A 27,622-nucleotide genomic window follows, 5' to 3' on the forward strand; every position below is an offset into this window, starting at 1 on the left:
GGCCAGGCCAAGGAGGGGCTCACCTTGCTTTAGTGACGCCTCCTCAACGTCTTCTGTTCCAAAGCTCTAGGAGGAAAAGAGGAAAGGCCTGAACCCGGGTGCTGGGGCCCGAGCCCGCTGGTCCGGGGCAGGCATAGCTGAGAGCAACTGCTGGCATCACAGACCAAAAGCCTGTCGCCGAGTGTCAGGTGGCCCTCTGTAGCCCTGTGTGATGACACCACACACTGCAGACAGAGGCTCGCCACACAGGCTGGGGGCGGAGACTCAGGCTGGGGGGGCGGGGACTCAGCGGGGGGGGGGGGGCAGGGGGGCGCGGAGGATGCTGCCAGGGCCTCCTCACCTCCGGGGAGCTGCTCTCCCGCAGCACCGTGTCTGAGACAACGCAGGGAGGGACTGGAGCGTCCGAGTTCTCTGAGAGCTTCTCTTCCTCCTCCTCATGGGTGGGAGATGACGGGGACCTCAGGGTGCTGGGGACAGATGGAGTCGGCAGGTGGTTAGGCTGGATAAGGTGCACTGACCCAGCCAAGCCACGCTGGGTAGAGCCCTGAACCTGATTCCAATCATCGTGATCTCGCCAAATCCATCACAGGGAAGACTCCCTGGGGAGAGGTTCCTGTCAGCAAAGACCACAGCACTAGAACACCTCATGCTGTGTGCCCTCCCAGACAAGACCAGAACCCAACCCGAGGCAGCGTGGCCCTCACGCACCCACACCTGCAGGACTAAGGTCCTAGGAGGGACACCAGGACAGGTCTGACAGCTTCTTATTTCTAGAAGAAGGCAGCCAGGCTTGGTAGTGCACACCTGTAATCCCAGCACTGGGGAGGTTAAAGCAGGAGGAGCTCCAGTTCAAGGTCAGCCTGGGGAACATAGGCTCCAAACGAAAGAAAAGAAAAAAGAGAAATTGCGGATGGAGGAGCACTGGGTGGAAAGCAGCAGTGGGACTGATGTGTGGCTTGTTGGTAGAACTGGGACTTGGACTCAAATTTGCTCTACCATTTGAGCTACCTTCCCAAACTGTTTTGCTTTAGCTGTTTTTCAGGTAGGGTCTGGGTTTTTGTTTTGTTTTTCATTGTCAATCCTGGGGCTTGGCACTGTGCCTGAGCCTCTTTGCCAAAGACCTGTGCTCTACCACTTAAGCTACAGCTCCACTTTCAGCTTTTTGATGGTCTGTTGGAGATAGGTCTCACGAACTTTCCTGCTTAGGCTAGCTTTGAACTATGATCTTTAGATTTCGACCTCCTGAGTAGACAGGATTATAGGCATGAGCTCCAATACTGGCTCTGGCATTTTTTGACCAGGGCAGACCTTAGACCATGCTCCTCCGATCTCTGGCCTCCTTTGCAGCTGAACCACTAGGAGTCTGCTTCTAAGCCTGGTTTGTTGTTGAGGTAGACGGGGTTCTCATTACTTTTCGCCTGAGCTGGTAGAATTGGAATGTTGATCTCAGCCCCCTAAGGAGCTAGGATTGAGGTTTGGGTACCTTCAGGCTTCTCTGTACTTTTTTTTGTCACAGGTCTTGAACTCAGGGCCTTGGAGCGTCCCTGAGCTTTTTTGCTTAAGGCTAATGCTCTACCACTTTGAGTCACAGTGCCACTTCCTGTTTTCTGGTAGTGAAATGGAGGTAAGAGTCTCACAGACTTTCTTCCCCAGGCTTCAAAGCACCATCCTCAGATCTCAGCCTCCTGAGTAGCTAAGGTGACAGGTGTTAACCACTGGCACTTGGCCTTCACCTTGCCAGGGCTTGAACTCAGATCTTTGTTTGCTTGGCTGGCATATTCTGGAGGTTGATATCTCTTGAACTTTCTGCCCTGACTGCCTTCAAACTAAAATTCTCTGGATCTTAGATCTCAGTAGAGTAGCCACTACTACATGGGAGGGAGGAAGAAGGGAGGGGAGCAGGGCTGCCAGTCATTCCTCCAAGTCTCCAACTGAGCCCCAGCTGGGCCCCCAGCAGCCTGAGGAATAAAATCCAGGGAAGCCTCTGGGCCTGGGCCTGGGCCTCTGGTGCAGCCAGAGCCTAGAAAGCACCTTACCACTGGCACAGCAAGTGATGTGGGCATGCTTCCCATCCTGGCCTGGGGCAGCATGGCCCAGAGTCTTCAGCCCTACCCAGCTGCTCTACCTACAACTGCTGTGGGCAGCCATGCCCATGTCTGCCCCACTACTGGGCCTGCTGAGTCCTGATCGACACTGAACAAGACGTGCTAGGAAGCCATCAAATCAGATAACCCTTGCAGGCTCGCACGCAGGCACACATGCCCCGCCCCTCTGCTCCCAGAGGGAGGCCAAGTACCTCACCTGTCTGGAGACTTGCTCCTCGGCTTGCCCTTCTGGTGGCTGCTTTCCATGATTCGGTCAAGCCCAGCCAATGGACAGCTGGCCTGGGAGAGACCATCTGAGACGCCGGAGTAGGTGATTTCCTCGTAAAGGGGAGCTGAAGGGATGGCCGGGGAAACAGCCCGCAGACCATTGAGCGCTTCCAGCAGGGAGATGGGCTCGTAGCCGGGTGGGACACTGTCGGCGCTCTACAGGGACAGGGCAGGTGAAGAGCGGCTGTCAGGACTGCTGGCTGGCAGCCGTGAAGCCCAGACACTGAGCTATGTCCCAAGGACATTCCACTCACCCACCCCGCTTTGCCCATCTCCTGTGTTTGGACCTGAACAGCCCCCTGCCCTGCAACGAGCTCTCGGGCCCTGAAGCCTTCCTTCCCAGCGCGCCCTGGGAACCCAGCTGAAGACAGCTTGGCCACCCAAGCGCCCAGGATGCCAGGTAAGAAGGCGCGTGTAAGGAACCACACGTGTCCTCAGCCAGCCCCTCTGGCTTGCAGGGGCGGAGAAGGCGAGGGGGTTAGTAACAGCGGGAGAGCAGGAAAGCCAGCCATGCCGGGGGCAGGAGTCATTGCCCGCGCTGCCTTCGGGGCCCTGGCTCGGGAGGGACGTGTGGGTGCGAGCCGCTGCTGCCCCGCCGGGCGGAACAGACAGGCCAATGGAGAGCTCAGAAAGTTACAGGCTCCAGGCCACTCGCCCTTCTTGACAGCAGGTAAGGGTGGGGTGCTCACAGAGCCTCTGACTGTAGCCTAACTGAGGGAAGGAGATGGAAAAGCATCCTGGGGCCACAGGTGTGCAGCAGGCCCCTGCTGCTTCCTGTACCCTGTCTTCCTCTGCACTGGACTTAGAGAAGAGCTGCTCTGAGTCCTGAGCCCCCTCCAGAAAGGAAAAAAAAACACTCTGGGTCGCTTCTCAAGCAACTCCCAGCTTTCCAGAGCACACCAAGGCCCCGAGGGCTTCCACTGGCTCTGCCCAGGTTAGCACAGGCTCTGGAGAGGCCTGGCCTGTCTGCCACCTGCTTTCTCTCTCCCATGCCAGAAAACCAGTCCGTAGCCCAAAGAGCCAAACTCGAAAGGGGTGGGGAGCAGAGGTACAAGCCCGCAAGCATGCGTGGGGAATGCTGTCTGCAAAGAATAACAAAATTAGTTTCACCTTCAATATCCATTCCACTGCCAGCAAGAAAAAAAAAGGGAAACGGGCGGGGGGGGGGGGGGGGAGGGGCAGTGGGGAGCCAGGGCGGAGCAAAGCTGGCGAGGAGGGGCGCTGCCCGAGGCCGGCCGGCTGCCTGCAGCAGAACCAGGAACCTGGCTTTTTGCCAACAGACCTTGAGCTTTGCTTGTTCCACAAAATTCCCTTCGTGGCAGGGAGTGCCGCCAGGACTGGGGAGAGCGATGTGACAGAGTGAGTTAATCGAACGTTTCAGCCTGGGGTGAAAATGGCTTCCCCCTTGCCAGTGGCTTAGTAAGGGCGCGGGCAGAACCGGAGCCGTGGGCTAAGCACACTTACTGTTTCCCTTTTAGGTTTCTTGCTGGCCAGTGAGGCGGGGTGCGACTTTGATTTTTTAAAAGGACACTGTCAAGATAAAAATCATGTGTTTTACAACCACCACCCGACACGAGGCTGGGCTGGCAGGGCGGAGTCTCTGGTTTGCTGCCCTCGGTGTTGCACACTTGGGGCAGCCAGTCTCAGGCCTACAGAAAATGCAAGATCTCGCTGGGCTATGGGCCAGCTCAGGGAGCTGGCATGGTCCCTTCAGAGCAGCAAGAGGCGGGGCCAGTCCTCACCCAGAACACCAACCAGCCTGCAGCCCAGGCCACCCCCGGGTGGCCGGCCTCAGCCAGGTGTGGTGACCCTGGCTGGGAGCTAACCTCATCCTTACCTTAAGGACTTGCTGGAGGAAGGAGCCTAAGCTGAGCTCTGTAACATGGTTCCCTGGGGGGGTGGGGGTGGGGGGGCAGGGATGGTGCCAGCCCCTCCAGCTTGTCAAGGCCCCACTGCCCTGTGTATGGGAGGTGACACTGAAGAAGAGGGACAAAGCAAGGCTGGTCCAATGCTTAGCCACCAGGACAGAACCTGGGAGGGACAAAACCAAGTAGCAACCCAGCCACTGCCTTCGCTGCCAGCCAATCCCTCTGAAGCCAGACTCCTTTCTGGGGGCGGGGGACAGATCCCACTTAAACCTTACTCCTCTTACAACCAGAAAGTATGCCCCCAGGAAATGGTGGTGCTCCTAGATCAAAGCCAACACACTGCTGGGGGCTGGGGGTCCTGGACTGGGTGCTCATGAGTCTAGCCCTCTGGAGCTGGGTGAGGGCTTCAGTCTGAAGACTCAAAACCCTTCTGGGGACAGCTCCAGATCTGCACCAACTGCCAGAACCAGCTCAGACTTTGAAAGAAAATCTGAAAATCTGGGGCTGGCAATGTGGCTTAGTGGTAGAGTGCTTGCCTAGCATGCATGAAGCCCTGGGTTCGATTCCTCGGTGCCACATACACAGAAAAAGCTGGAAGCGGCACTGTGGCTCAAGTCGTAGAGTGCCAGCCTTGAGCAAAAGCAGCTCAGGGACAGTGCTCAGCTGAGTTCAAGCCCTAGGACTGGGGGAGACAAGAAAATCAGAAAATGTGGCATTTAGAGACAACCCATGGGCAGGCATAGCGTGCTGGCCGGGCGGCTGGCAGGGCCGTCAGGAGTCGGAGTGAACACGGGAGGCAGGAGGAGCCTCCAGATGCAAAAGGGGGATGTGCAGACTCACCAGCTCTCGCCTCTAGGGCAGGCAGGGCCTTCATGAGCTACTAGCCCCAGTGGCCTCAGTGCAGAGAGGGCCCAGCAAGGCGCCACTAAGGGTCTGTGTGACCAGCAGGAGCAGAGTCCAACCAGACCCTGTCCCAGCAGCCTCCACAGTCTAAGAACCCAGCTCTGCTCTCCTCCCTCCCAACCTCCCCGAATCCCAGCCCAAGCATCTCTCCCTGCGGCCAGCTCTCTCTAAACTTAGTCTCTCTCTCTCAGTAGTTCTGTGCAGTCCTGAAGCAAGGCCTGGCTGTGAGGGGCCTGCGGAGGGGGCCTCTGGGCTGAGGTCCTGCCCGGCTGGCAGGCAAGGCATACTTCAGTCAAGAACGTGACTGCCACCCTTGGGGTGTCCTATAGGTGACACAATGGTGACACCCTTTGGTGGGAGCTCAGCAGGTCCAAGCCTGTTTCCTCTTGTCAGAGGGACACCGGTTTTAGCCTCCAATAGCCCCACCCCGCCAGCCTCCTGTGGAGGCCACACCCACCCAGTGGCAGGGTGAGGAGAGCAGGGGAAGGCACTTACCGAGTGCTCGTCATGGTCCACACTCTGGGCCAGAACAGGGCTAAACGAGATGGGGGACAGGGCCCCTGGCTTCTTCCGCACAGCCCGAATCTGCAGGAGGGCCCGGAATGCTGTGGAGGGAGGGACACACGTAAGCCAGTGCTGAGTCTCCAGCAGCCCTGACTCCTCCTAGCACCACACCAGGATGCCTAGAACCCAAGAAAAAGGAACTCCTTCCCCCCACCACTATCAAATGAATGGCTCCTTAACAATGGCCCGAGGCGGGGAACCAAAAAGAAGCAAGACTGTATGGCTGCTGGATGAGACTCGAGGGAGCCCAGCTCCATGGAGTATGCTAACGCCTGCAGCCGAGGTGGTCTGAAAACCCAGCATGCAAGATGGTGCTGTAGCTGCAGCTCCACACAGCGGGGCCCAAGGACAGAGAATGGGCACCTCCACGTGGGAGCAGGATGCGGGTGACGTCTCCCGCTGGGAAGACCAGGCCAGAGCCGGGTGCTGAGAGATCAGACCAGGGCCTGTCCTGGAGGCAGGGCTGTCCCGTGGCACTCAGGATGCCCACGGCAGTAGCCCAGCGTGCCACGGCAGCATTTGAGATAGACGAAGGTGCGGACCACAGGTCTAAAAGAGACAGCAGTGTCATCACAGGAAGGCAGCCTCCACTTCCACATGCAGTGGCTATGGGGACCCTGTAGGCCACTCAGCTGCTAACACAGCTCTTCAGAGGCCAAGAACCCAATGCCACTGGCCCTTTATGCTGCCTGATCTCAAGCAGGCTGGGCGGCACCCACCTATAGCCTGCCCTGCCTCGGCCGGGGCCTTCTCCCGGCTCTGGGTCTCCCGGCATCGCCCTCATGTCTGCACAACCCCATCTTCCCTGCAGTCATGAGCTCCCACCATGCCCACTTGCACACAGGTGGCCTTTCCATAGCTCTGGCTCGCCCAGGAACCAACTGCTACCCCTGAGCACGCCATCAACTCCACAGGGGAAGCTGAGAAAGACAAGTTTCCTCAGAGTCCACAATGGTGAAAGGCAATGTGATCACAGACTCCCTCTTTTTTTGGGGGGGAGGGGAGGGCCAGTTGTGGCACTTGAACTCAGGGCCTGGGTGCTGTCCCCAAGCTCTTCTGCTCAAGGTTAGCACCCTACTAGTTTGAGCCACAGCTCCAACTTCTGGTTTTCTGGTGTTTAATTGGAGATAAGAGTCTCATGGGAGCCAGACACCGGTGGCTCACGCCTGTCATCCTAGCTACTCAGGAGGCTGAGATCTGAGGATCTCGGTTCAAAGCCAGCCTGGGCAGAAAAGTCCATGAGACTCATCTCCAATAAAAAGCACTAGAAAACCGGAAGTGGTGCTGTGGCTCAAGTGGTAGAGCGCTTGCCTTGAGCTGAAGAGTACAAGGACAGTGCCCAAGCCCAGAGTTCAAGCCCCATGACCAAAAAAAAACTCTGGGAGGTTGGCTCAGTGGTAGAGCACTTGCCTTGCACGCTTGAGGCCCTGGGTTCGATTCCTCAGCACCACATAAGCAGGGGAAAAAAAGCCGGAAGTGGCGCTGTGGCTCAAGTGGTAGAGCGCTAGCCTTGAGCTGAAGAGCTGAGGGACAGCGCCCAGGCCCAGAGTTCAGGCCCCACGACCGGACCAAAAAAAAAAAAAGAGTCTCATGGGTACTTTCCTGCCCATGCTGGCTTGGAACTGCGGTCCTCAGACCTCAGCCTCCTGAGTAGCTAGGGTTTGAAGGGTGAGACACCAGCGTGTAGGTGTCTAATTTTCAATTCCAATGTTCCCAAAACGTTTCCATGTAATCTTTCAAACATTTCATTCACCAGCCAACTTTGGCCCAATTCAAGGGCCACTGCACACACGCACTTGGGCCAACCTCCGTGGCATTCCTGTGGACCTGTCCTGGAGGCAGACTGCAAGCACTAAGGCCCCACAGCACCAAAGATCAACTACTGGCCACCATCACACCTTGAGTGAAGGGCAGGCGGCAGCCATCTCCTAACCAACAGGGTCTGCTCTACCATAGCCAGGGCCCAGGACCGCTGTGGCAGGGGCTCTGGCGCACTCACGCAGCCGGCAGATAGGGCAGTTGTTGGCCTGGTACCGCAGCGTGTCAGCACAGGAGGTGCACAGGCACAGGTGGCGGCAGGGCAGGATCAGCGTGTCCCTCAGGTCTGACAGGCACACCACACACTCATTGCTGTTGTCGCTGTTCTCATCGTCAGAGGGCTGTGGGGACAAGGGCCTACAGATCAGGGCCCTTGCAAGGCCTGGTGCACCTCAGGGTGCTCAGAGCATGTCCTCCCTCCTGTGCCCAGTTGTCACCAGCTCCCCAAGGGGCAAGGGGAGGCCTAGAGGGCAGAAGGAGTGGGAGAGGGGGTGCCTCAGGCACTAGTTAGGCTGGGGGGGACAGCATAGAGGAGCATCATTATAGAGGGGGCATTGTTACAGAGAAGCACCATCACAGAGGGGTTTGCCATCACAGAGGGGGACGTCATCACAGAGAGGGACGTCATCACAGAGGGGCGTCATCACAGAGAGGGACGTCATCACAGAGGGGCGTCATCACAGAGGGGCGTCATCACAGGGGGGTGTCACCACAGAGGGACGTCATCACAGAGGGACGTCATCACAGAGGGGTGTCATCACAGAGGGGCGTCATCACAGAGGGGCGTCATCACAGAGGGGTGTCATCACAGAGGGGTGTCATCACAGAGGGGCGTCATCACAGAGGGGCGTCATCACAGAGGGGCGTCATCACAGAGGGGCGTCATCACAGAGGGGCGTCATCACAGAGGGGTGTCATCACAGAGGGACGTCATCACAGAGGGGCGTCATCACAGAGGGACGTCATCACAGAGGGGTGTCATCACAGGGGGGCGTCATCACAGAGAGGCGTCATCACAGAGGGGCGTCATCACAGAGAGGGACGTCATCACAGAGGGACGTCATCACAGAGGGACGTCATCACAGAGGGGTGTCATCACAGAGAGGGACGTCATCACAGAGGGGTGTCATCACAGAGGGACGTCATCACAGAGAGGGACGTCATCACAGAGGGGCGTCATCACAGAGGGACGTCATCACAGAGGGGCGTCATCACAGAGAGGCGTCATCACAGAGGGACGTCATCACAGAGGGACGTCATCACAGAGGGACGTCATCACAGAGAGGGACGTCATCACAGAGGGGCGTCATCACAGAGGGGTGTCATCACAGAGGGGGACGTCATCACAGAGGGGGACGTCATCACAGAGGGGTGTCATCACAGAGAGGGGCGTCATCACAGAGGGGCGTCATCACAGAGGGACGTCATCACAGAGGGACGTCATCACAGAGGGGTGTCACCACAGAGGGGCGTCATCACAGAGGGACGTCATCACAGGGGGGCGTCATCACAGAGGGACGTCATCACAGAGGGGCGTCATCACAGAGGGACGTCATCACAGGGGGGTGTCATCACAGAGGGGCGTCATCACAGAGGGGTGTCATCACAGAGGGGTGTCATCACAGAGGGACGTCATCACAGGGGGGCATCATCACAGAGGGGTGTCATCACAGAGGGGCGTCATCACAGAGGGGTGTCATCACAGAGGGGTGTCATCACAGAGGGACGTCATCACAGGGGGGCATCATCACAGAGGGGCGTCATCACAGGGGGGCGTCATCACAGAGGGACGTCATCACAGAGGGGCGTCATCACAGAGGGACGTCATCACAGGGGGGCATCATCACAGAGGGACGTCATCACAGGGGGGCGTCATCACAGAGGGACGTCATCACAGAGGGGCGTCATCACAGAGGGACGTCATCACAGGGGGGCATCATCACAGAGGGGTGTCATCACAGAGGGGTGTCATCACAGAGGGGCATCATCACAGAGGGGGCGTCATCACAGAGGGACGTCATCACAGAGGGGTGTCACCACAGAGGGGCGTCATCACAGAGGGGCGTCATCACAGAGGGGTGTCATCACAGAGGGACGTCATCACAGGGGGGTGTCATCACAGAGGGGCGTCATCACAGAGGGGTGTCATCACAGAGGGGCGTCATCACAGAGGGGTGTCATCACAGGGGGGCGTCATCACAGAGGGGGCGTCATCACAGAGGGACGTCATCACAGAGGGGTGTCATCACAGAGGGACGTCATCACAGAGGGACGTCATCACAGAGGGGTGTCATCACAGAGGGACGTCATCACAGAGGGACGTCATCACAGAGGGGCGTCATCACAGAGGGGTGTCATCACAGAGGGGCGTCATCACAGAGGGGTGTCATCACAGAGGGGCGTCATCACAGGGGGGCATCATCACAGAGGGGTGTCATCACAGAGGGGTGTCATCACAGAGGGGGCGTCATCACAGAGGGGGCGTCATCACAGAGGGACGTCATCACAGAGGGGCGTCATCACAGAGGGGCGTCATCACAGAGGGGTGTCATCACAGAGGGACGTCATCACAGAGGGACGTCATCACAGAGGGGTGTCATCACAGAGGGACGTCATCACAGAGGGACGTCATCACAGAGGGGCGTCATCACAGAGGGGTGTCATCACAGAGGGGCGTCATCACAGAGGGGTGTCATCACAGAGGGGCGTCATCACAGAGGGGTGTCATCACAGAGGGCGTCATCACAGAGGGACGTCATCACAGGGGGGCATCATCACAGAGGGGTGTCATCACAGAGGGGTGTCATCACAGAGGGGGCGTCATCACAGAGGGGGCGTCATCACAGAGGGACGTCATCACAGAGGGGCGTCATCACAGAGGGGCGTCATCACAGAGGGGTGTCATCACAGAGGGGCGTCATCACAGAGGGGTGTCATCACAGAGGGCGTCATCACAGAGGGACGTCATCACAGAGGGACGTCATCACAGAGGGGTGTCATCACAGAGGGGCGTCATCACAGGGGGGCATCATCACAGAGGGACGTCATCACAGAGGGGCGTCATCACAGAGGGACGTCATCACAGAGGGGTGTCATCACAGAGGGGCGTCATCACAGAGGGGTGTCATCACAGAGGGCGTCATCACAGAGGGACGTCATCACAGGGGGGCATCATCACAGAGGGGTGTCATCACAGAGGGGTGTCATCACAGAGGGGCATCATCACAGAGGGACGTCATCACAGAGGGGCGTCATCACAGGGGGGCATCATCACAGAGGGGTGTCATCACAGAGGGACGTCATCACAGAGGGACGTCATCACAGAGAGGGACGTCATCACAGAGGGGCGTCATCACAGAGGGATGTCATCACAGAGGGGTGTCATCACAGAGGGGTGTCATCACAGGGGGGCGTCATCACAGGGGGGTGTCATCACAGGGGGGCGTCATCACAGAGGGGTGTCATCACAGAGGGGCATCATCACAGAGGGGTGTCATCACAGAGGGACGTCATCACAGAGGGGTGTCATCACAGAGGGGCGTCATCACAGAGGGACGTCATCACAGAGGGGGGTCATCACAGAGGGACGTCATCACAGGGGGGCGTCATCACAGAGGGGTGTCATCACAGAGGGGCATCATCACAGAGGGGTGTCATCACAGAGGGACGTCATCACAGAGGGGTGTCATCACAGAGGGGCGTCATCACAGAGGGACGTCATCACAGAGGGGTGTCATCACAGAGGGGTGTCATCACAGAGGGACGTCATCACAGAGGGGTGTCATCACAGAGGGGTGTCATCACAGAGGGACGTCATCACAGGGGGGCATCATCACAGAGGGGTGTCATCACAGAGGGACGTCATCACAGAGGGACGTCATCACAGAGAGGGACGTCATCACAGAGGGGCGTCATCACAGAGGGATGTCATCACAGAGGGGTGTCATCACAGAGGGGTGTCATCACAGAGGGACGTCATCACAGAGGGGCGTCATCACAGAGGGGTGTCATCACAGAGGGGCATCATCACAGAGGGGTGTCATCACAGAGGGGCGTCATCACAGAGGGGCATCATCACAGAGGGGTGTCATCACAGAGGGACGTCATCACAGAGGGGCGTCATCACAGGGGGGTGTCATCACAGAGGGGTGTCATCACAGAGGGACGTCATCACAGAGGGGTGTCATCACAGAGGGGCGTCATCACAGGGGGGTGTCATCACAGAGGGGTGTCACCACAGAGGGGTGTCATCACAGAGGGACGTCATCACAGAGGGGTGTCATCACAGAGGGACGTCATCACAGAGGGGCGTCATCACAGAGGGACGTCATCACAGAGGGGTGTCATCACAGAGGGGTGTCATCACAGGGGGGCGTCATCACAGGGGGCGTCATCACAGAGGGCGTCATCACAGAGGGACGTCATCACAGAGGGGTGTCACCACAGAGGGGTGTCATCACAGAGGGGTATCATCACAGAGGGGGCGTCATCACAGAGGGGCGTCATCACAGAGGGGTGTCATCACAGAGGGACGTCATCACAGAGGGGTGTCATCACAGAGGGACGTCATCACAGAGGGGTGTCATGTGCTGCTCCCTACCCAAACCATTACAACTCACTCTCTGGCACCCATCCAGACACATAAAATGCTGGAGAGCTGCATGACTTGAGGTCTTTGCAATGTCCATCCATATGGTAAAACATAGAATCTGACTTGTTAGAAATACAGTTCCTAAATAAACAATGGCAGCTTCCAGAAACCCAATTACCGTATAGATTTGGTTTTGGTTGTAAACAGGAATTGAAAAAATGAGCCCACTCTATTTCAGTTTATTTTTTTGGGGGGGGGGGGGGTGAGGGAGTTGTGAGGCTTGAACTCTGGGCCTGGGCGCTGTCCTTCAGCTCTTCAGCTCAAGGCTAGTTGCTCTACCACTTGAGCCATGGCACCACTTCTGATTTTCTGGTGGTTTATTGGCTTTGAACTGTGGCTGGCTTTGAACCATGATCCTCAAGTCTCAGTCTCCTGAGTAGCTAAGATCACAACTGTGAGCCACCAGCACCAGGCTTCAGTGAGTAGTTTTACTGGGACACACAGGCATGCCTGGTATTGCTGAGCTGTCACAGCTGCATCTGAGCGCTAGCCATGGAAAACAGATTGCCCTTAACATCAAAAAAAAAACTGTTATCTTATCTGGCCTTTCCTACAAAGACAGTGACCCCTCACTGTAAAACACTTGGAAGAGCAAAGTGTACTTGGCTGAGGCCAGGCCTGGGCCTCCCAGCCTCTGGCTGGCTCCAGCTGTCCTAGACCAGGTGCTGCTTCAGCTGGTACATGACATTCACAGTCCCCTCCACCCAAGTTTGAATGCAGTGCACCATGCCTGCATAACCCAAGTCCTTTAGCTTTAGTGACTTGGGATGGGGTCTTCTTACTGGGGTAGCAGGCACATGCCACGTCAAGCTTTTGCTTGACACAGGTCTCACAAATTTTTGGCCCAGTAGCCCTCTGGTCAAGATCCTCCCAATCTGTGTCCCAAGTAGGTGGGACTGTCAGTGTTAGCCATCATGCCCAGCCTCTGAGAGGTTTTAAACGTGGATAGAACTTTTGTTTGTGCCCGGGTGCCTTTAGAAACAATGCAGAAGACAATCAGGCCCCAACTTCATCCTTGGCTGCTCTTCCCTTGCTGCTGTGCTGCACCATTTCTGTGTCAGCCACCACAGCTTCTTCGTCAGCAAGTAGGTCCTACTACTAGTCTGCAGGGAAGTGAGAGCCAGCAGGGGGCAGCACAGCACAACAAGAAGGAGGGAAAGAAAGTCCCAGAAGACCAGAGACAGGGATTTACAAAACTAGCCAGGGAACTTGCTGGGAAAGGACAAAGTGTACCAAAACCATTACTTCTAAAAAAGGAATTGGGAAAAATTGTGGCATCTTAAGAGCCCAGGACCTCCTAGGGAAGGCCTCCTTCCATCAACCCGCAGAGGCTCTGGGTCAAGCCTGGGAGAGCTGGCAGGTCCCCATCAGGCAGACAGAAACCCAAGTGTGTAATGCCAGGAGTCCAGGTAGGCGCCCCAAGGACACACCTTGGTTTCCTGATTGTTCTTGTTCTCAATGCCGTAGATCTCCTGCAGCAGGTAGCTGACCCGGTCCACCTGGGGGGGCAGAAAGAAGTGCTGGGCTTGATGTCCCCCATGGAGAACTCCTGGTACCACCTCTGAAGAGTAGGGCTCAGACCCAGGACAGGTGTGGCAGAGAACGGACCAATGCCAGGAGAGGACCAGGGAAACCTGCTATTGGCCAGCCCAGCTCAGGGAGCAGGGCTGGGGGCCCAGCTGTCCCCCTCATCAGGGGGCCTGCACCAAGTTGCTTATCCATCATTCCCACCACCAGCAGGAGTGGCCAGTCCATGTGTGTGCAGCAGACAGTAGCCTGCAAAGCGACCACTTTTCAGAATCACCTTCCAGAGGAGTTAAAAACATCTCTGGTCTCAAAAACACCAATTCCATTTGAATGCAGCGGTAACCTGCCTTCTCATTCACTTCTGATCTGAAGCCTCATGATGACCCTGCTCCAGAGAGGCCTTAGCTTCCAGGTCCTTTAGTTCCAGGGAGCCAGGGCCTCTCTCAAGACAAGCATCACCTGCTGGGGTCTGCTGCCCACCAGCCCCTTCAGAGTCTGGGTCCTCCGGGGTCTTCTCTGTATCAAAAAGCTAGCAAGCTCCAGTCCTGTGCTACAGCACTGGGAAGCTACCCACAGGACATCTGCTAACCACAGCCTTGGAACATGAACCCAAGTATTGCTAAAGTTGGGTCTCAATATCAGGGTCTCAACAGCCCCAGTTAGAGGCCCTCCCCCCGTCACTGAAGCAGAAGGCCTCCAGGAGTAACTTCTCAGTGTAGAACCACATGATTAAGGACCCCAAAGAGAAACCCCATCAGTTACAGACCTCACTCATTCTGGGATTTCCCCTGTGTTCCTTCAATTGAGTCTCTGCCCAGTGCTGTCCCAGCTCTAGCAATGTGAGGGGAAAGGGAGAGGCCAAGGCAGTCTCCTGTATCCTTCCTTGCTCACCACTTGTTCAGCAAATGTTCACCAAGTGCTCAACTGTGTTCCAGGCACCATGGATCAAACTCAAGACTCGGGGCCTACAAGACTGGCTGTGGTACTCAGTGGGTGTGTGGCCCATGCACCCCAAGACTCTGCAGAACAAGGAGCCTAAAGGGAAAGACTCAAGACAACAGGCCCAGGAGGAGCAGCCCATGGAGCCCGGGGACATGAGCACACCCATGCACACATCTTCTCAAACAAGGGGTCACAAAGTCTATGTGCCACTTACAATCTGCTTCTGCTTTAAAGGCTTCACGGAGAAGCTTCCATCCACGTGCTGCAAGGGAAAGACACGAGTCAATATGGTCAGCTGGCTGCTCCAAGCACACCTGCTCTTGCAGCTAGAGGTCTGCCCTGGCCACCCCCATCCACGCTAAAGGAAGGAAGGATCTAGGGACAAGGAGCCTGAGCCCTGGCTTCCAAACGGGCCTGCCAGGCCCTGCCTATCCTACAGAGTCCAACTTTCCCGGGGGCTTCTCAAGCAGGCTCAAGGTGGAACCATCTGGCCAAGCTCCGGGATGGACAGAGCCGCCTGTAGCCAGTGGCAGCAGCTGGCAGCAGCAGCATCATTCAGCCCAGGCGCTTTCTCCCCAACGGCTGGGTCTCATTAGGAAGGTAGCCTGGCACATGGCCACACACACAGGACAGTGTGGGGTGCTGGAAATGCTCAGGGCAAGACAGAGCCATGCGTGTAGTGTGTCAAACTGCGAGAAGATTAGCGAAGGCATTCAATCTGAGATTTGGGAACAATATTAGTCACCCCTTCTGAGTCAACCAAGACCAGGATTATCTGGTAAGGCCAGCGAGGCCTTCTAGAAATTTCGTACTGGGTTCTAAACTGTAAGCCTGGAATGGAATGTGAGCCACGGCCAGCCCACCTGGCTGGGCCAGAACTTGTAGATGTGTGAACAGTAGCCATTTCTCCAACAAGGCCAAGAGTGACCAGCAGCCTGGTGCCAAGAGGGAGGAGACGTGCTCACCAGCACTGGCTGCACCCCTGCCCCAGCCCCAACACAGGATTCACAAGTCAGAGCAGTCTCCACCTGACCCAGCTGTGCAGACCTCCAGGTCACAGAAGCTGGGCTGTTCAGGGGTCACAGGGTAAGGGCCCTGGAACAGGGAGGCCCAGGTGGGGTGGAAATCCACACCAAGCATCCTGAACCCACTCGCTGTAGGGTCCTTGTCTCCTGGTCTACCTAGGGCCCAACCTGGTGCGGAAACACTTCTCTGCTGCAGAGTGCCAGTTGCTTTCAAGGGCCTGAAGGGGAAGGAGGGCATTATGGGTCAGAGACAACATTATCCTTCAGCAAACTCCTCAAGTGAGCCAGGACCTACCTAGGTTTGGGAATGCTGGTACCCACCACTACTCCTGAACCGCGCCCAACTCCGAGGCTGCAATCACGAGCGAGAGGTAAGCTTGGTCTCATGACGTCAAGCAAGTAGGGACAAACTAAGTGCGTGTCCCCAGCAAGTCAGGACACGCCTGCAGGAAACTGCCCAGCACTGCTGGGTCTGGGTGCTGCAGCCAGGTGGAGAAAGGGGCAGTGTAACGCAAGGAGGGAAGTACACTGGGTGGTGCTGCGGCGGGTACTAGGTGGCACAAGCCCACACTCTGGTGCACCCAGCCTGGCGGGATAGGCCCTGGCCTGAGGGGCCTATCATCACTCCAAACATCAGGGAAAACCAATCTATGGCACTGTGAGCCGGCATTCTGGCCTGTGCCGGTGGGTTCCACAGGACTGGTTCTCCCAGGAACTGAGAAATGGTGGTGTCTTCCACAGCCCTGGCTTGCTACTCGAGCCTGCACCAATTGCTAGTCCTTATGCTCAGGCTTCTGGTCTCCAACGGCTGCCCCTGCCCTGGCTCCCAGGCCTCAGGTTTGTGGCCTCTGATGGCGCTTACCTTTTCAAAGGCAGCCAAGAGCACATGAGCATGGCCCGTCACTTCCACAACTGAAGGGGAGACGAGAGAGGAGGGTTGTGAGGGCACAGGAAGCTTGCCAGGCCAGCCTCCTGTCCCAGCCCCTCCAGCAGCAGCTCACCCCCTCCCTATCCTCCAAGCACTCCGCATGGCAACCGCTCGGCCCCACGCCAGCATGTGGGCTGTGGCGACACTCAATAGCACCCAACCAAGGCCAACCGCAGCCGTTTCCGCATCACAGGCCCAGCCACTCAGGAGGAGGACAGCAGAAAAGCCGATGCTCACCATCTCCCTCGTCCACCACAGCTTGGATGACCACTGGAAACACACCCCGGTCCAGGTCGAAGTTCAGCTGAGGAGAGGAGGTGAGAACAATCAGGACACATGGGTGCCAGAGCTGGAGAAGGCTGGTGAACAGGATGGCAGTCGAGCGCAGAGGGCTTGAGCTTAAAATGGTGTCTAGGACACTCAGCATCACACAACCATCACCAGTACCCATTTCCAGAACTGTTTTATCACCCCAAAGAGGAATTCTCCAGGCACAAGGTGGTTAGCGCTGTTCTCAGTCTTAGGTAGTGGGCCAGAGGCAGAGCACAGGGGTCTGCCCTAAGCCCTTAGCATGCCCTCGGTACGCCCTGTAAACCCACATGTGGAAACCACAAAACCCCAGCCAGAAGTGCATCCCAGCTGATCCCAGAGATCCAGGCTCCACATGCATGGGCTTTTTACACTCAGGAATGTAACTCATGCAGAACAGGGAAAATTGGGGGAAGGAGGAGGTTGGTACCAGTCCTGGGACTTGAACTCAAGGCCTGGGTGCTATCCTGTGCTAAAGGCTACCACTTGAGCCACAGCTCCATTTTGGGGGGGGGAAGGGGGTGTTGGTCATGGGGCTTGAACTCTGGGCCTGGGCTCTGTCCCTCAGCTCTTCAGCTCAAGGCTAGTGCTCTACCACTCAAGCCACAGCATCACTTCTGGCTTTTTTCTGCTTATGTCGTGCTGAGGAATCGAACCCAAAGCCTCATGAATGTGAGGCAAGCACTCTACCACTGAGCTACCTTCCCAGCCCCGCATTTCTGTCTTTTTGATAGTTTATTGGTGTTAAGAGTCTCATGGCGTTTCCTGCCCAGGCTGGCTTTGAACTGCGATCCTCAGATTTCAGCCTGAGTTGCCACGATTCCAAGTGTGAGCTACCAGTACCTGGTAAAATGTTTCTTTTTAGGAATTATTGGACTGGGAAGGTAGTTTAATGGTAGAGTACTTGCCTTGCATGCATGAGTTCCTGGGTTCAATTCAATACCACATAAGTAGAAAAAGCCAGAAGTGATGCTGTGGCTCAAGTGGTAGAGCTGAAGAGCTGAGGGACAGCACCCAGGCCCAGAGTTCAGGCCCCACACCAACAGCAACAAAAAAATGTCAAGGGCTGGAATGAAGCTCAGTGGCAAAGTGCTTGTTTTGCAAATGCAATGTCCTGGGTTCAATCCACAGTACCAAAAAGGAAAGAACAAAAACAAAACAAAAAATACAACTGTTAGGTAGGGCTGGGAATGTGGTAGAGTGGTAGAGTGCTTGTCTAGCATACATAAAGCCCTGGGTTCGATTCCTCAGCACCACATAAACAGAAAAAGCTGAATGTGGTGCTGTGGCTTAAGTGGTAGAGTGCTAGCTCTGAGCAAAAAAAAAAAAAAAAAAAAAGCTCAGGGGCTGGGAAGGTGGCTCAGTGGTAGAGCGCTTGCCTTGCATGCATGAGGCCCGGGGTTCAATTCCTCAGCACCACATAAGCAAAAAGAAAAAAAAGCCAGAAGTAGTGCTGTGGCTCACGTGGTAGAGTGCTAGCCTTGAGCTGAAGAGCTGAGGGACAGGGCCCAGGCCCAGAGTTCGGGCCCCACCACCGGACCCCAAAAAAAAAAAAAAAGCTCAGGGACAGTGCCCAGGACCTGAGTTCAAGCCCCAGAACTGGCAAAAGAAAAAAAAGAAAAAGAAAGGAAAAAGAAACTTGTCAAGACGGGAAATTTTCTTCTGGAAACAGTTGAGGAAAAAGGAGTCAAGAGACAGGTAAGGAGGGGGACTGGGAGAAGCAGCCATGAAAAGGTATCCAAATACAGCCAAATGAGATCACGTGCAGCACAGCAAAAAACTCCAACTGCCGTATTGGCTCTGCCTGGCACAGGACTGAAGCAGGGCTTCCTGCTCAGTCAGTGACATGAGCTCATACTTAACCACTCTATGCTCATGGGAAGCTTTGGGAAGCAACCGTTAGAAGGATAAACTAGTAACCCGCCAACCACTGCTCCTTAACAGTCAGTCACCATCATCTCTGACCATCTCTGACCACATGGTGCCCACGAGACAGAGATGGCCTGCTGGAGACTCAGGCTCTGGGGACTACTTAGAAGGAGACAGCCAGCTCTCTCTCCCAGGCTTCCTGCCCTGCTCTGGGGTGACACGCCAAGAAAGAAATCCCCTTGTGAACCTGCTTTAGCATATAGCAGCCACCATCCCAAAGGTACCCCAGTGACAAAAGTGTTGGAGTGAACTGCCCAGGTGACAGGCTAGCTGTGGTAATGGAGACATCCAGGAAGGGCAGAGCTTTGGGACTCTTGATGAAGCACGTGGCACGCTGGGGCACCTCCAAGCCCTGTGCACTGCTCTTGGCTGCTGGGCTGAGCTCGGAACCAAAACCAACCATCTAAGCCCTCAGCACCCCTCCTCTCTCCCACCAGCAGCCCGGGATTACAGAGCCCTCTGAACACCTGCCTGGGCCCCTCGGGACCACTGTCCTCCTGCATACAGTGCCCAGAACCCCCAGTGGGCCTATCTAAGCGGCAAGAACTCAGGAGGAAGAAGGCGGACAAGAAGGAATGTGCGGGACTTACCTCATCATCTTTCCACTCGGAGAAGTCAATCTTGAAGGATGGCAGGGAGAACTGCTGGCTCACGCCCCTCTTGTAGTGCACTGTCTCCGACTGCAGAGCAGAGCTCTTGGGGCTGTACCTGAGGGCAGCAGGGTGGTAAGATGAATGTGTAGGCCTCGCTCGCTCGCAGGCTGGGAGTCTGCCTGCCTCCCTCCCAGCCAGCAGAGCTGCAGCCATGTGTTTTATTTAAAGGATGGAACAGAAGGACCCCAGCCCTCCGGTTGGGGGCAGATAGGACCTTCCTGGCCAAGCTGCTTCGCTTCTCTGCTTGGCACACAGCTCTGCCCAGCGATGCCTGGTAACAATTTTCCTGAGCCCACCTGGCATAAGACCTCTGCTACTGTCCCAGCCAAGGGACACCTGCCCAATGGGCATTTGCTCTGCTTACTTTTTCTGAAAGAACATGGTACAGAAGACTCCTTCCTGCCCTGCACCCCATCTGCCTCCCAGGGCACAGGTATGGCTCCTGGGACCCACCACATTTTTGTGTCTGCTTGGGATGGGGTCTCCTCATCCACCTCCATAAGCTGCCAACCTGCACCCTCTTTCCAGCTCTGAAGCTGTCCCACCACCCTGAGGAGATGCTAAGTTCCATGAGTCGCTCAGAGTGGCCTCCACTACCTTCCAGGTCCACCCTTCTGTCCATGTACAAGCACGCCTGAGGCAGATTTCTTAAGAGAAAGACTGGGCTAGGAGCACACCATTTGCAGCCTTGATAAACTGTCGTTTCCCACTGAGGAATCCAACGACACTCTACGCAAGCCTCCCCCTCCCTGTGCCCTGCCCCACACTCACAGTCCTGGGGCCTCCCTGTGACAGAGGACACGCATGGGAGCCTGGGCAGCTGGGGGAGGGGAGGTTGCTGCTGTGGTCAGTGTGGGAGCTCCACAAGAGGCAGGCTGCCCGGAAGATGCCTGCAACAGCGCAGGCTCTTTTTCTAGCTGTGAGGTGCTGCATTTACCTCTGGAGCCTGCTTCCTGGCTGGGAGGCAGGGAAGGTCAGGGAAGGAGGAGAAGGACAGAGCAGCCTGGCTGGTGGGTCCATGTCCCCAGGCTCGGCCTCCAGCATGTAGAGCTTCCCTGTTTCTCTGCCTGAGGACTCGTTTCTGATACCAGAGGAGCCAGCAAACCAGGAGGGGAACAGGCCTTAGAAGGGAGCAGAGTGGCAGGTTCTGGGACACAGCCCAGGAGCAGACAACTGTGGTTGTCTCCCTCTGCTTTTCCAGCCCTTGTGGTGGCAATAGGACTGGTTTTTTTTTGTTTTTTTGGGTCCGGTTGTAGGGCCTTGAACTCTGGGCCTGGGTGCTGTCCCAGGGCGTCTAGTGGCCTTGCCTGGTAGCATGGTTCCTAGGAAGCGCCACCTCTAGGCGAAGTAGACGTCCTGGTGTGAGAAGCTGTGTGAGGAGTGTGCCAACCACGAGGGCAAAGCCTGAACCATCCTCATGACACAGCAGTGAGCCGGGCCGCCCTCGGTCTCCACCACGTCCAGACCCAAACCTGCCTTCCCACAGGTCTTACCCAAGAAAGGAGAGATGTGGGCCATCTCTGCCCATCCCCAAGGTCACACGGGCCAAGGCTGGCCTTGCTGCTGGAGCAGCCTTGTCATCTCATCGAGAAGCTGCAGCTAAAAACATCTGGGAGTAGCAGAACTCTTTTTTTTTTTTTTTTTTTTTGATTGGTTGTGGGGCTTGAACTCGACCTGGATGATGGCCCTCAGCTCAAGGCTAGTACTCTCCACTTGAGCCATAGCAACACTTCTGATTTCTGGTGGTTAACTGGAGATGAGTCTTAGGGACTTTCCTGGCCCAGCTGGCTTTGAACTGCGTTCCTCAGTGCTCAACCTCTTGCGTAGCTAGGATTACAGGCACTGAGTCACTGGCACCGAGCAGAATCTACATGTTTTTTTTTTTGGTCAATCATGGGGCTTGAACTCTGGGCCTGGGCGTTGTTCCTGTGCACTTCAGCTCAAAGCGAGCGCTCTACCACTTGAGCCACAGTGTGAATTCTGGTTTTCTAGTGATTTATTGAAGATAAGAGTCTCACAGACTTTCCTGCCTGGGCTGGCTTTGAACCGTGATCCTCAGATCTCAACATCCTGAGTAGCTAGGATTAAAGGCATGAGCCCCAGCACCCAGCTTAAATGCACTTTTTTTTTTGGGGGGGGGTGGTCATGGGGCTTGAACTTGGAGCCTGGGTGCTGTGAGATTTTCTGCTCAAACCTAGCACTTTTCCACTTGAGCCACAGCACCACTTCCAGCTTTTTCTGCTTATGTAGTACCGAGGAATCTGTTTATGTAGTACCAGGGCTTCATGCATGCTAGGCAATCACTCTACTACTAAACCACCTTCCCAGCCCAGAACTCTTACTTTAAGTAAAATCTCTAAAAGCTCAAATTTGGAACTATGACATGATAAAAAGAAAATACACATTTGGTCTCTGCCCTAGGTTGCCTATATATCTTGAGACTTAGCTCTACTGTGACTTCCAGGGCAACGAGAGCATCTCTGTCCAATGGACTGATGGGAGACTGGCCAGCAGAAAGACCTTCCAGTCTCATGTCTCCTCCAGAAGGGGGATTGTGTTAATGATCTATGTAACCTCCGTAAGAACTCAAAGGGCAGGGGTAGGGGTAGCTCAGAGGTGGATCACCGTCCAGCACCAGCAAACCCTGTGTTCCATCACCAGCACCACAAAGAAAGGAAGGAAGAAGCATGAGGTACTGAGAGCACATAGGCAGCAAGCACACAGCGATGCAGACGGGGCTCACACTGCGGTGCCGTTCAGGAACTCCTCCACTGCCTGGCAGTAGATGGTGATGGCCACGCGTGCATCCGCGTCGAAAGTGAACTCCAGGCTGTAGAGCACCCGGGGCTTCTCACCATCCTCGGTGGGGCTGTCAGCATCGTCTTTATACCTGGCCAAGGAGGGAAGAAGGCACAGGTCAGGGACGACAGCCTGCTGGGGCTGGCCCGCCAACACACCTCAGGCCAGTCGATGCTCAGACAGGTCCACTCCGCTGGCAAGCTCAGAGGCCTGTTCCCTGCTTGTACAATAAGGCCCATCTCTGACGAACTGCTCCCCCACGTTAGGTTGGGGACTGCTCCCCTTGTCAGCTTGTGGAAAGAGGGGTAAGTCTTCCTGGTTTAGGACAGCCTAGTGCCTCAGTCTGCTGTCTAGAGCAGCAGCAGCAGCAGCAGGTGCTGACCCCTGCGCTGGACCATCCCTGGCTGAGGGGCATCCTGCGTTCCAGGGGAACTGACCAGCTCCTGGGCCTCTGCACATTGGATCCTGAGGCACCAAGCTGCTAGTGGTCTCCAGACACTGCCCAGTGTCCCTGAGGGATAACCAGTCATAGGAGAATCTGGTTTGAAGGACTAACTTCTGACCCTACACAGGAGGAGGGACTGGCCCCCTCCACACTGCCCCCCTTCCCGAACCTCCACTGTGCCTCTGTGCCACCACAGGTCCTCTGACACCCCCGCAGGCAGGACGAGGGTTACCTCACAAGCCGGAGGGAGTCCTTGCGGATGTTCACCAGGCTCCTCAGTGTCTTCACCGGCTCGTGGGGGGCAGGGGTAACGTAGGGAAACTAGGAAGAAAAAATGCACAGCCATTTGGAAGGCTGGGGAACAGTGGTCCTAACTCTGCAGGGTTCCTGAGTTCCCCGAGTGAAGGGCTGTGCTGGACACTGGGTAGATATCTTGTGTTAACTCTAGATTACACTAAAGAAACCACAGCCACGCAGCCAGTGCATGGCTAGGATCAATACCGCCCTGAGTGATGTGACCACAGCCCCCAATTCCAGGAAGGACCCTGAGCAACTCCACAATCTCCAGAGATCCCAGAGGGAAGCAGACAAGGCTGGCCTCATGGGCAGTCAAGTCACACAGTCCACAGGATTTGGGAAGGTGGTTAGAACGCACACGTGTAAATATGGAAGACATGGCTGTGTCCCTGTCCGTGTCCGTGTCCTGCCTGTGATATTATGTGTGCTGGTCATTCTGTGAGCCAGTCATATGTTGTTTCATATCACTAGAGACACTGAGGCACCAAGTGGCTCTGGGCCATTCTCCAAAACTGCAGATGGATCCTCAGTGCTTCCAAGTAAGGAAATAAAAATAGTGGGCACTGACAGGCATCCGTGGCTCACGCCTGTAATCTTAGCTACTCAGGAGGCTGAGCTCTGAGGATCAGGGTCAAAGCCAGCTCAGGCAGGAAAATCCACAAGCCTCGTATTTCCAAATAACCAGCAAAAAAAAAAACCCCAGAAGTGGAGCCATGGCTCAAGGGGTAGAGCATGAGCCTAAGGAAAAAGGTTCAGAGACAATGCCCAGGCCCGGAGTTCAAGCCCCAGGACCAGCATGCACATGTGCAAACAGTTGGGCATAGATGGGTGCTGATGGCCAGATGTGAGCCATCTGTAATCTTAGCTACTCAGGATGCTGAGTTAGGGAACAGGATCAGGACAGCCTAGGCAAAAAAAAAAGTCTCTATCTCCATGGAAGAAGCTGGGCATGATGGTGCATACCTGTTGTCCCAGGTAGGACATGAAGCATAAAATAGAAGGGTAATAAAGCCCCGATGAAAAGTGAGATCCTATCTCTTAGTAACCAGTGTAAAAAAGAGCTGGAAGCATTGCTCCATACAGAGCATCTGCCTAGCAACAGTGTGGCACTGAGTTCAAACCTCAGTACAAGGGAGGGGGCAGAGGGAAGAGAGGAGAAAGGACAAAGGGGAAAGGAGACTTGCAGGTGGCCTTGTGTACCAGTCCTGAGGCTGAGGCCACAAATATTTCAAACACATCCTTTCTGACCTGTCCCTGCTGGCCCAGAACTTAGCCCCAGCTTTGGCCTGCAGGCGTTCAGCGCGCCAAGGCTTCAGGTCAACCAGCAGCTCCATGGCCAAACCAACCTGGAAACCCCTGGTGGGAAGGACATCGCCAGGCCCAAAGGATGCCCAGCTGCAGCAGCCTTGGGGAACCATGATCCCTGTCTACTTAGGGCCTTCTGCCCGCCTACTCCATTTCAAAACCCAAACCTGGGGTTTTCTTCCTGGCCTCAGCTCCTCTCCATCCAACCCCTTCCCCAGCCATCATGCCCAGCTCTGGCAGACCTCACCAGCCTGGCCCTCCAGACTTTACTTCTGCCTCTCAAGCCCCCTTCCTCTTGCACGCTAGTGTGCTTCCCCTTACACCTTCCCCAGGAGCCCACAGCTCCTTCCTCCTCTCCTTGGCCAAACCTGCTTTGTACTCAGACATTTCCACAATCCACCCCAATAATGCCTCTCATGCCTCTGGGGTTGGGCCGCCAGTCTCTGCCTGGGGCTTGCTGCAGGCCTTCTTGGCCACTCAGGGTCTGTGCCACCTCCTCCTCTACCCTCTGCCCACCTGGCTGGCACTCACACTTGCTGGAAGCCTGGTATAGCTGTCCTGGTCTCTCTGCCTTCCTGCTTTTCCTGGGGGGGTCAGGGAGTTGAACTTGCTTTCCAAACAGACACTCTACCCTTGACGGGGTACCGTCTACCCTGTCAGCTGTGTTTTGCATTATTTTTTAGATAGGATCTTGCTTTCTGCCAGGCATGACCTGAACTGTGCTCTTCCTATTTTAGGCTCCTCATCCTACCTAGGATAACAGGCACACATGAGCACACCAGCTGCTTCTGCTGAGTCAAGTCCAGTAGACTTTTCTGCCTGAGCTGGTCTAAAACAATGATCCTCTCAGTCTCATCCTTCCACATACCTAGGATTACAGGTGTGAGCCACTGCACCCAGCTACTGGTTGAGAAGGGACCTTGCATGTATGCACAAGCTAGCCTTAAACCCCAATCCTATCTCAGCCTCCCACATAACTAGCATTGTAAGTCACTAGGATCTAGCTCTCTTTGCTTTTCAAAGAGATATCCAAGAATGAATACATTCAAAGTAGAGTGTTTGTATGTATAAAAATAGAACTTGTTTGAAATTATTCTTGGAAAGGGGAAGGGGAAAGCAAACAGAGGCGGCGAGACTGACTGGAATACACTGTAGAAAGGAAATGTCACAACCATCATCTCTCTTAGCCCCCCACCCCCGCCCCAATAATGTACACTAATAAAAATTTTTAAGTCATCCAAGAGTCTTGGATGCAGCCCAGATACAGCAGGGCCACCATGGTTGCTCTGTCCCTCTGTGACCCACTCTGGCCATCTGGTCTCATAGAGACAGTGCCAGGACACACCCCATTCCAAGTCACGTGCCCGGTTCTGGCTCTGCTCGGCGGCATGCCTGCCAGAAGCTCTGCCCCATGTAAGGGATATGGTGTCTGCTCATCCTCACAGATGACAATCCCTTCCCTGGCCCCGCCCAGACCTACCTGGACAGGGCGGCTGCCCAGGAAGTTCAAATCCATGTTCTCTCCAAACAGGTAACCTTCAGGGTGAGGGGTGTCAAATTTCTCACCTCCCATGAAAAAGTGTGAAGCAAAGTAGTTGCCTGTTTAAAAAAAGAAGTCCAGTTGTAGACCAGGAGACACAGTTGTTGACTATGAGGCTTGACACAGGCCAGTAGGAATATCTGATGGCCAAGAAGCCCAGCCTCGAGAAAGGCTCCATTTTGAGAGCAGCTGCAGGGCCCAGACCCAAGGCTCCTGTCCCTTTGGCTCTGTGCTCCCATCACGCCAGCCTCGGCCCTTCCAGACACCCTGCCTGCTCCCTCTGCCCACTGCCATGCTCCACACCCGGCCTGCGCCCTGCTTACAGACTCACCTTCCAGTTCTCAATATGGTCATTTCCAAAAGAGAGTTAATTGTGTCCCCACAAAGATGTGTTCAAGTCCTACCACCATACCCTAGACGACAGGCAGGGTCCTAACCTCAATTCTAACCTACCATGTGGGCCAGAAGCCAGACAGAAAAATGCAGCAAGACAGAAAGACTAAGTTAAAAAGGTAACACAGGTGAGCAAAGGATGCTTCCCAACTCTCCTGCTGTTCACACACAGCCCCTTGCAGTGACACATCAGTGTACTTTGGCACTCAGCCTCAATGGTGACATCCCCCACATCTCCACACTGCTGTGGGGCACCAGCAGTGTGACCCTCTCTCTGGACCCCAGCTTCCAATCTTAGTAGGTCTATGGCCCACCTCATGCCAGTCAGAACCATGGGGCAAAGGAGTGGTGTTTTAGGCTAGGGGCTTCAGGGCACTCCCTGCCTAAAGCCAGCCTGATCTGCCTCAAAGTGAGGTGTGTGGAGCGTGACTACTGGGAAGCCCGCCTGCGCTAAGCGCATAGATGCAGGGGGGGGGGGGGGCGGGGGGGTGACTCCACATACGGGCAGTGACCCCACCGGGCAGAAGTGTGTTGGGCAAGGATTCAGTGAGGGCAGACAGCCCCGGGTAGGGGAAGCTCAGGGAGCAGCAGGTGGGCACAGGATCCAGGCCTCCCCTGGACCAATGAGCTGGGCCATCCCAAGATCCCAGGTAGGAGCTGGGTCCTTGGGCCCACAGCCTCCTGTTCCAACCTTCTCCTGGGGAACCTTGCAGGCATGACCACCATGGGGGGAAAAAAAAACCTGGGAGCAGAAAGCTTCCAAGATGGCTCCAGAGAGCCCTGCCTCTGGCAAAATCCCACGTAGAATAGACTGCCAACAAGGAGCCAGGACGCCGTATGGAGACAGGAAGTGACTTTCAGAGCTCTGGGAAAAGCAGCTGCCACACTGAAGACTTGGGAACTGCCCCTGGAGGCAAGGTGGTGAGGATCAGAGGGTCCTGCCAACAGCCCACCTGACCTGCGGGCACGTGGACAGGCCTCGAGTTGCTCAGGGCCAGCCTCAGTCTGAAGGCTGGCTCTCAAGATCCGGAGCAGAACAACCTGCCAAGCCACTCCCACTGCCGCGGCCCCGCTGAGACCAGACAGAAAACACTGGAGGGCTGGGAAGGTGGCTCAGTGGTAGAGCGCTTGCCTTGCATGCATGAGGCCCTGGGTTCGATTCCTCAGCACCACATAAGCAAAAAAGAAAAAAGCCGGAAGTGGCGCTGTGGCTCAAGTGGTAGAGCACTAGCCTTGAGCTGAAGAGCTGAGGGACAGCGTCCAGGCCCAGAGTTCAGGCCCCACGACCGGACCCCCCAACCCTAAAAAAAAAGAAAACACTGGAATGTTGCTTAACTTTGAATAATCTGTTGCC

At 55.7% G+C, this 27,622-nt stretch overlaps 1 protein-coding gene across 2 annotated transcripts in view; it reads right to left on the reverse strand.

Annotated features, from left to right (window-relative positions):
* Window positions 1–27,622, reverse strand: part of Mgrn1 (mahogunin ring finger 1) — a 53,392-nt gene that overhangs the window by 5,208 nt on the left and 20,562 nt on the right. The window contains exons 2-15 of one of the 2 annotated variants that reach the window (XM_042698100.1): window positions 25,816–25,934; window positions 22,966–23,054; window positions 22,233–22,379; window positions 19,427–19,544; window positions 16,836–16,902; window positions 16,533–16,582; window positions 14,860–14,907; window positions 13,607–13,675; window positions 7,707–7,866; window positions 5,639–5,748; window positions 3,837–3,902; window positions 2,302–2,528; window positions 341–467; window positions 24–66 (exon numbers count right to left, since the gene is read on the reverse strand). In XM_042698100.1, coding sequence (XP_042554034.1) covers window positions 24–66; window positions 341–467; window positions 2,302–2,528; window positions 3,837–3,902; window positions 5,639–5,748; window positions 7,707–7,866; window positions 13,607–13,675; window positions 14,860–14,907; window positions 16,533–16,582; window positions 16,836–16,902; window positions 19,427–19,544; window positions 22,233–22,379; window positions 22,966–23,054; window positions 25,816–25,934 — 1,440 coding nt within the window. The remainder of the gene's footprint in view (window positions 1–23; window positions 67–340; window positions 468–2,301; window positions 2,529–3,836; window positions 3,903–5,638; window positions 5,749–7,706; window positions 7,867–13,606; window positions 13,676–14,859; window positions 14,908–16,532; window positions 16,583–16,835; window positions 16,903–19,426; window positions 19,545–22,232; window positions 22,380–22,965; window positions 23,055–25,815; window positions 25,935–27,622) is intronic. The other variant, XM_042698101.1, reaches the window with a different exon arrangement.

The sequence above is a fragment of the Dipodomys spectabilis genome, unplaced genomic scaffold, assembly GCF_019054845.1.
Source record: "Dipodomys spectabilis isolate Male_0828 unplaced genomic scaffold, ASM1905484v1 ptg000231l, whole genome shotgun sequence".
Classification (NCBI taxonomy): Eukaryota; Metazoa; Chordata; class Mammalia; order Rodentia; family Heteromyidae; genus Dipodomys; species Dipodomys spectabilis.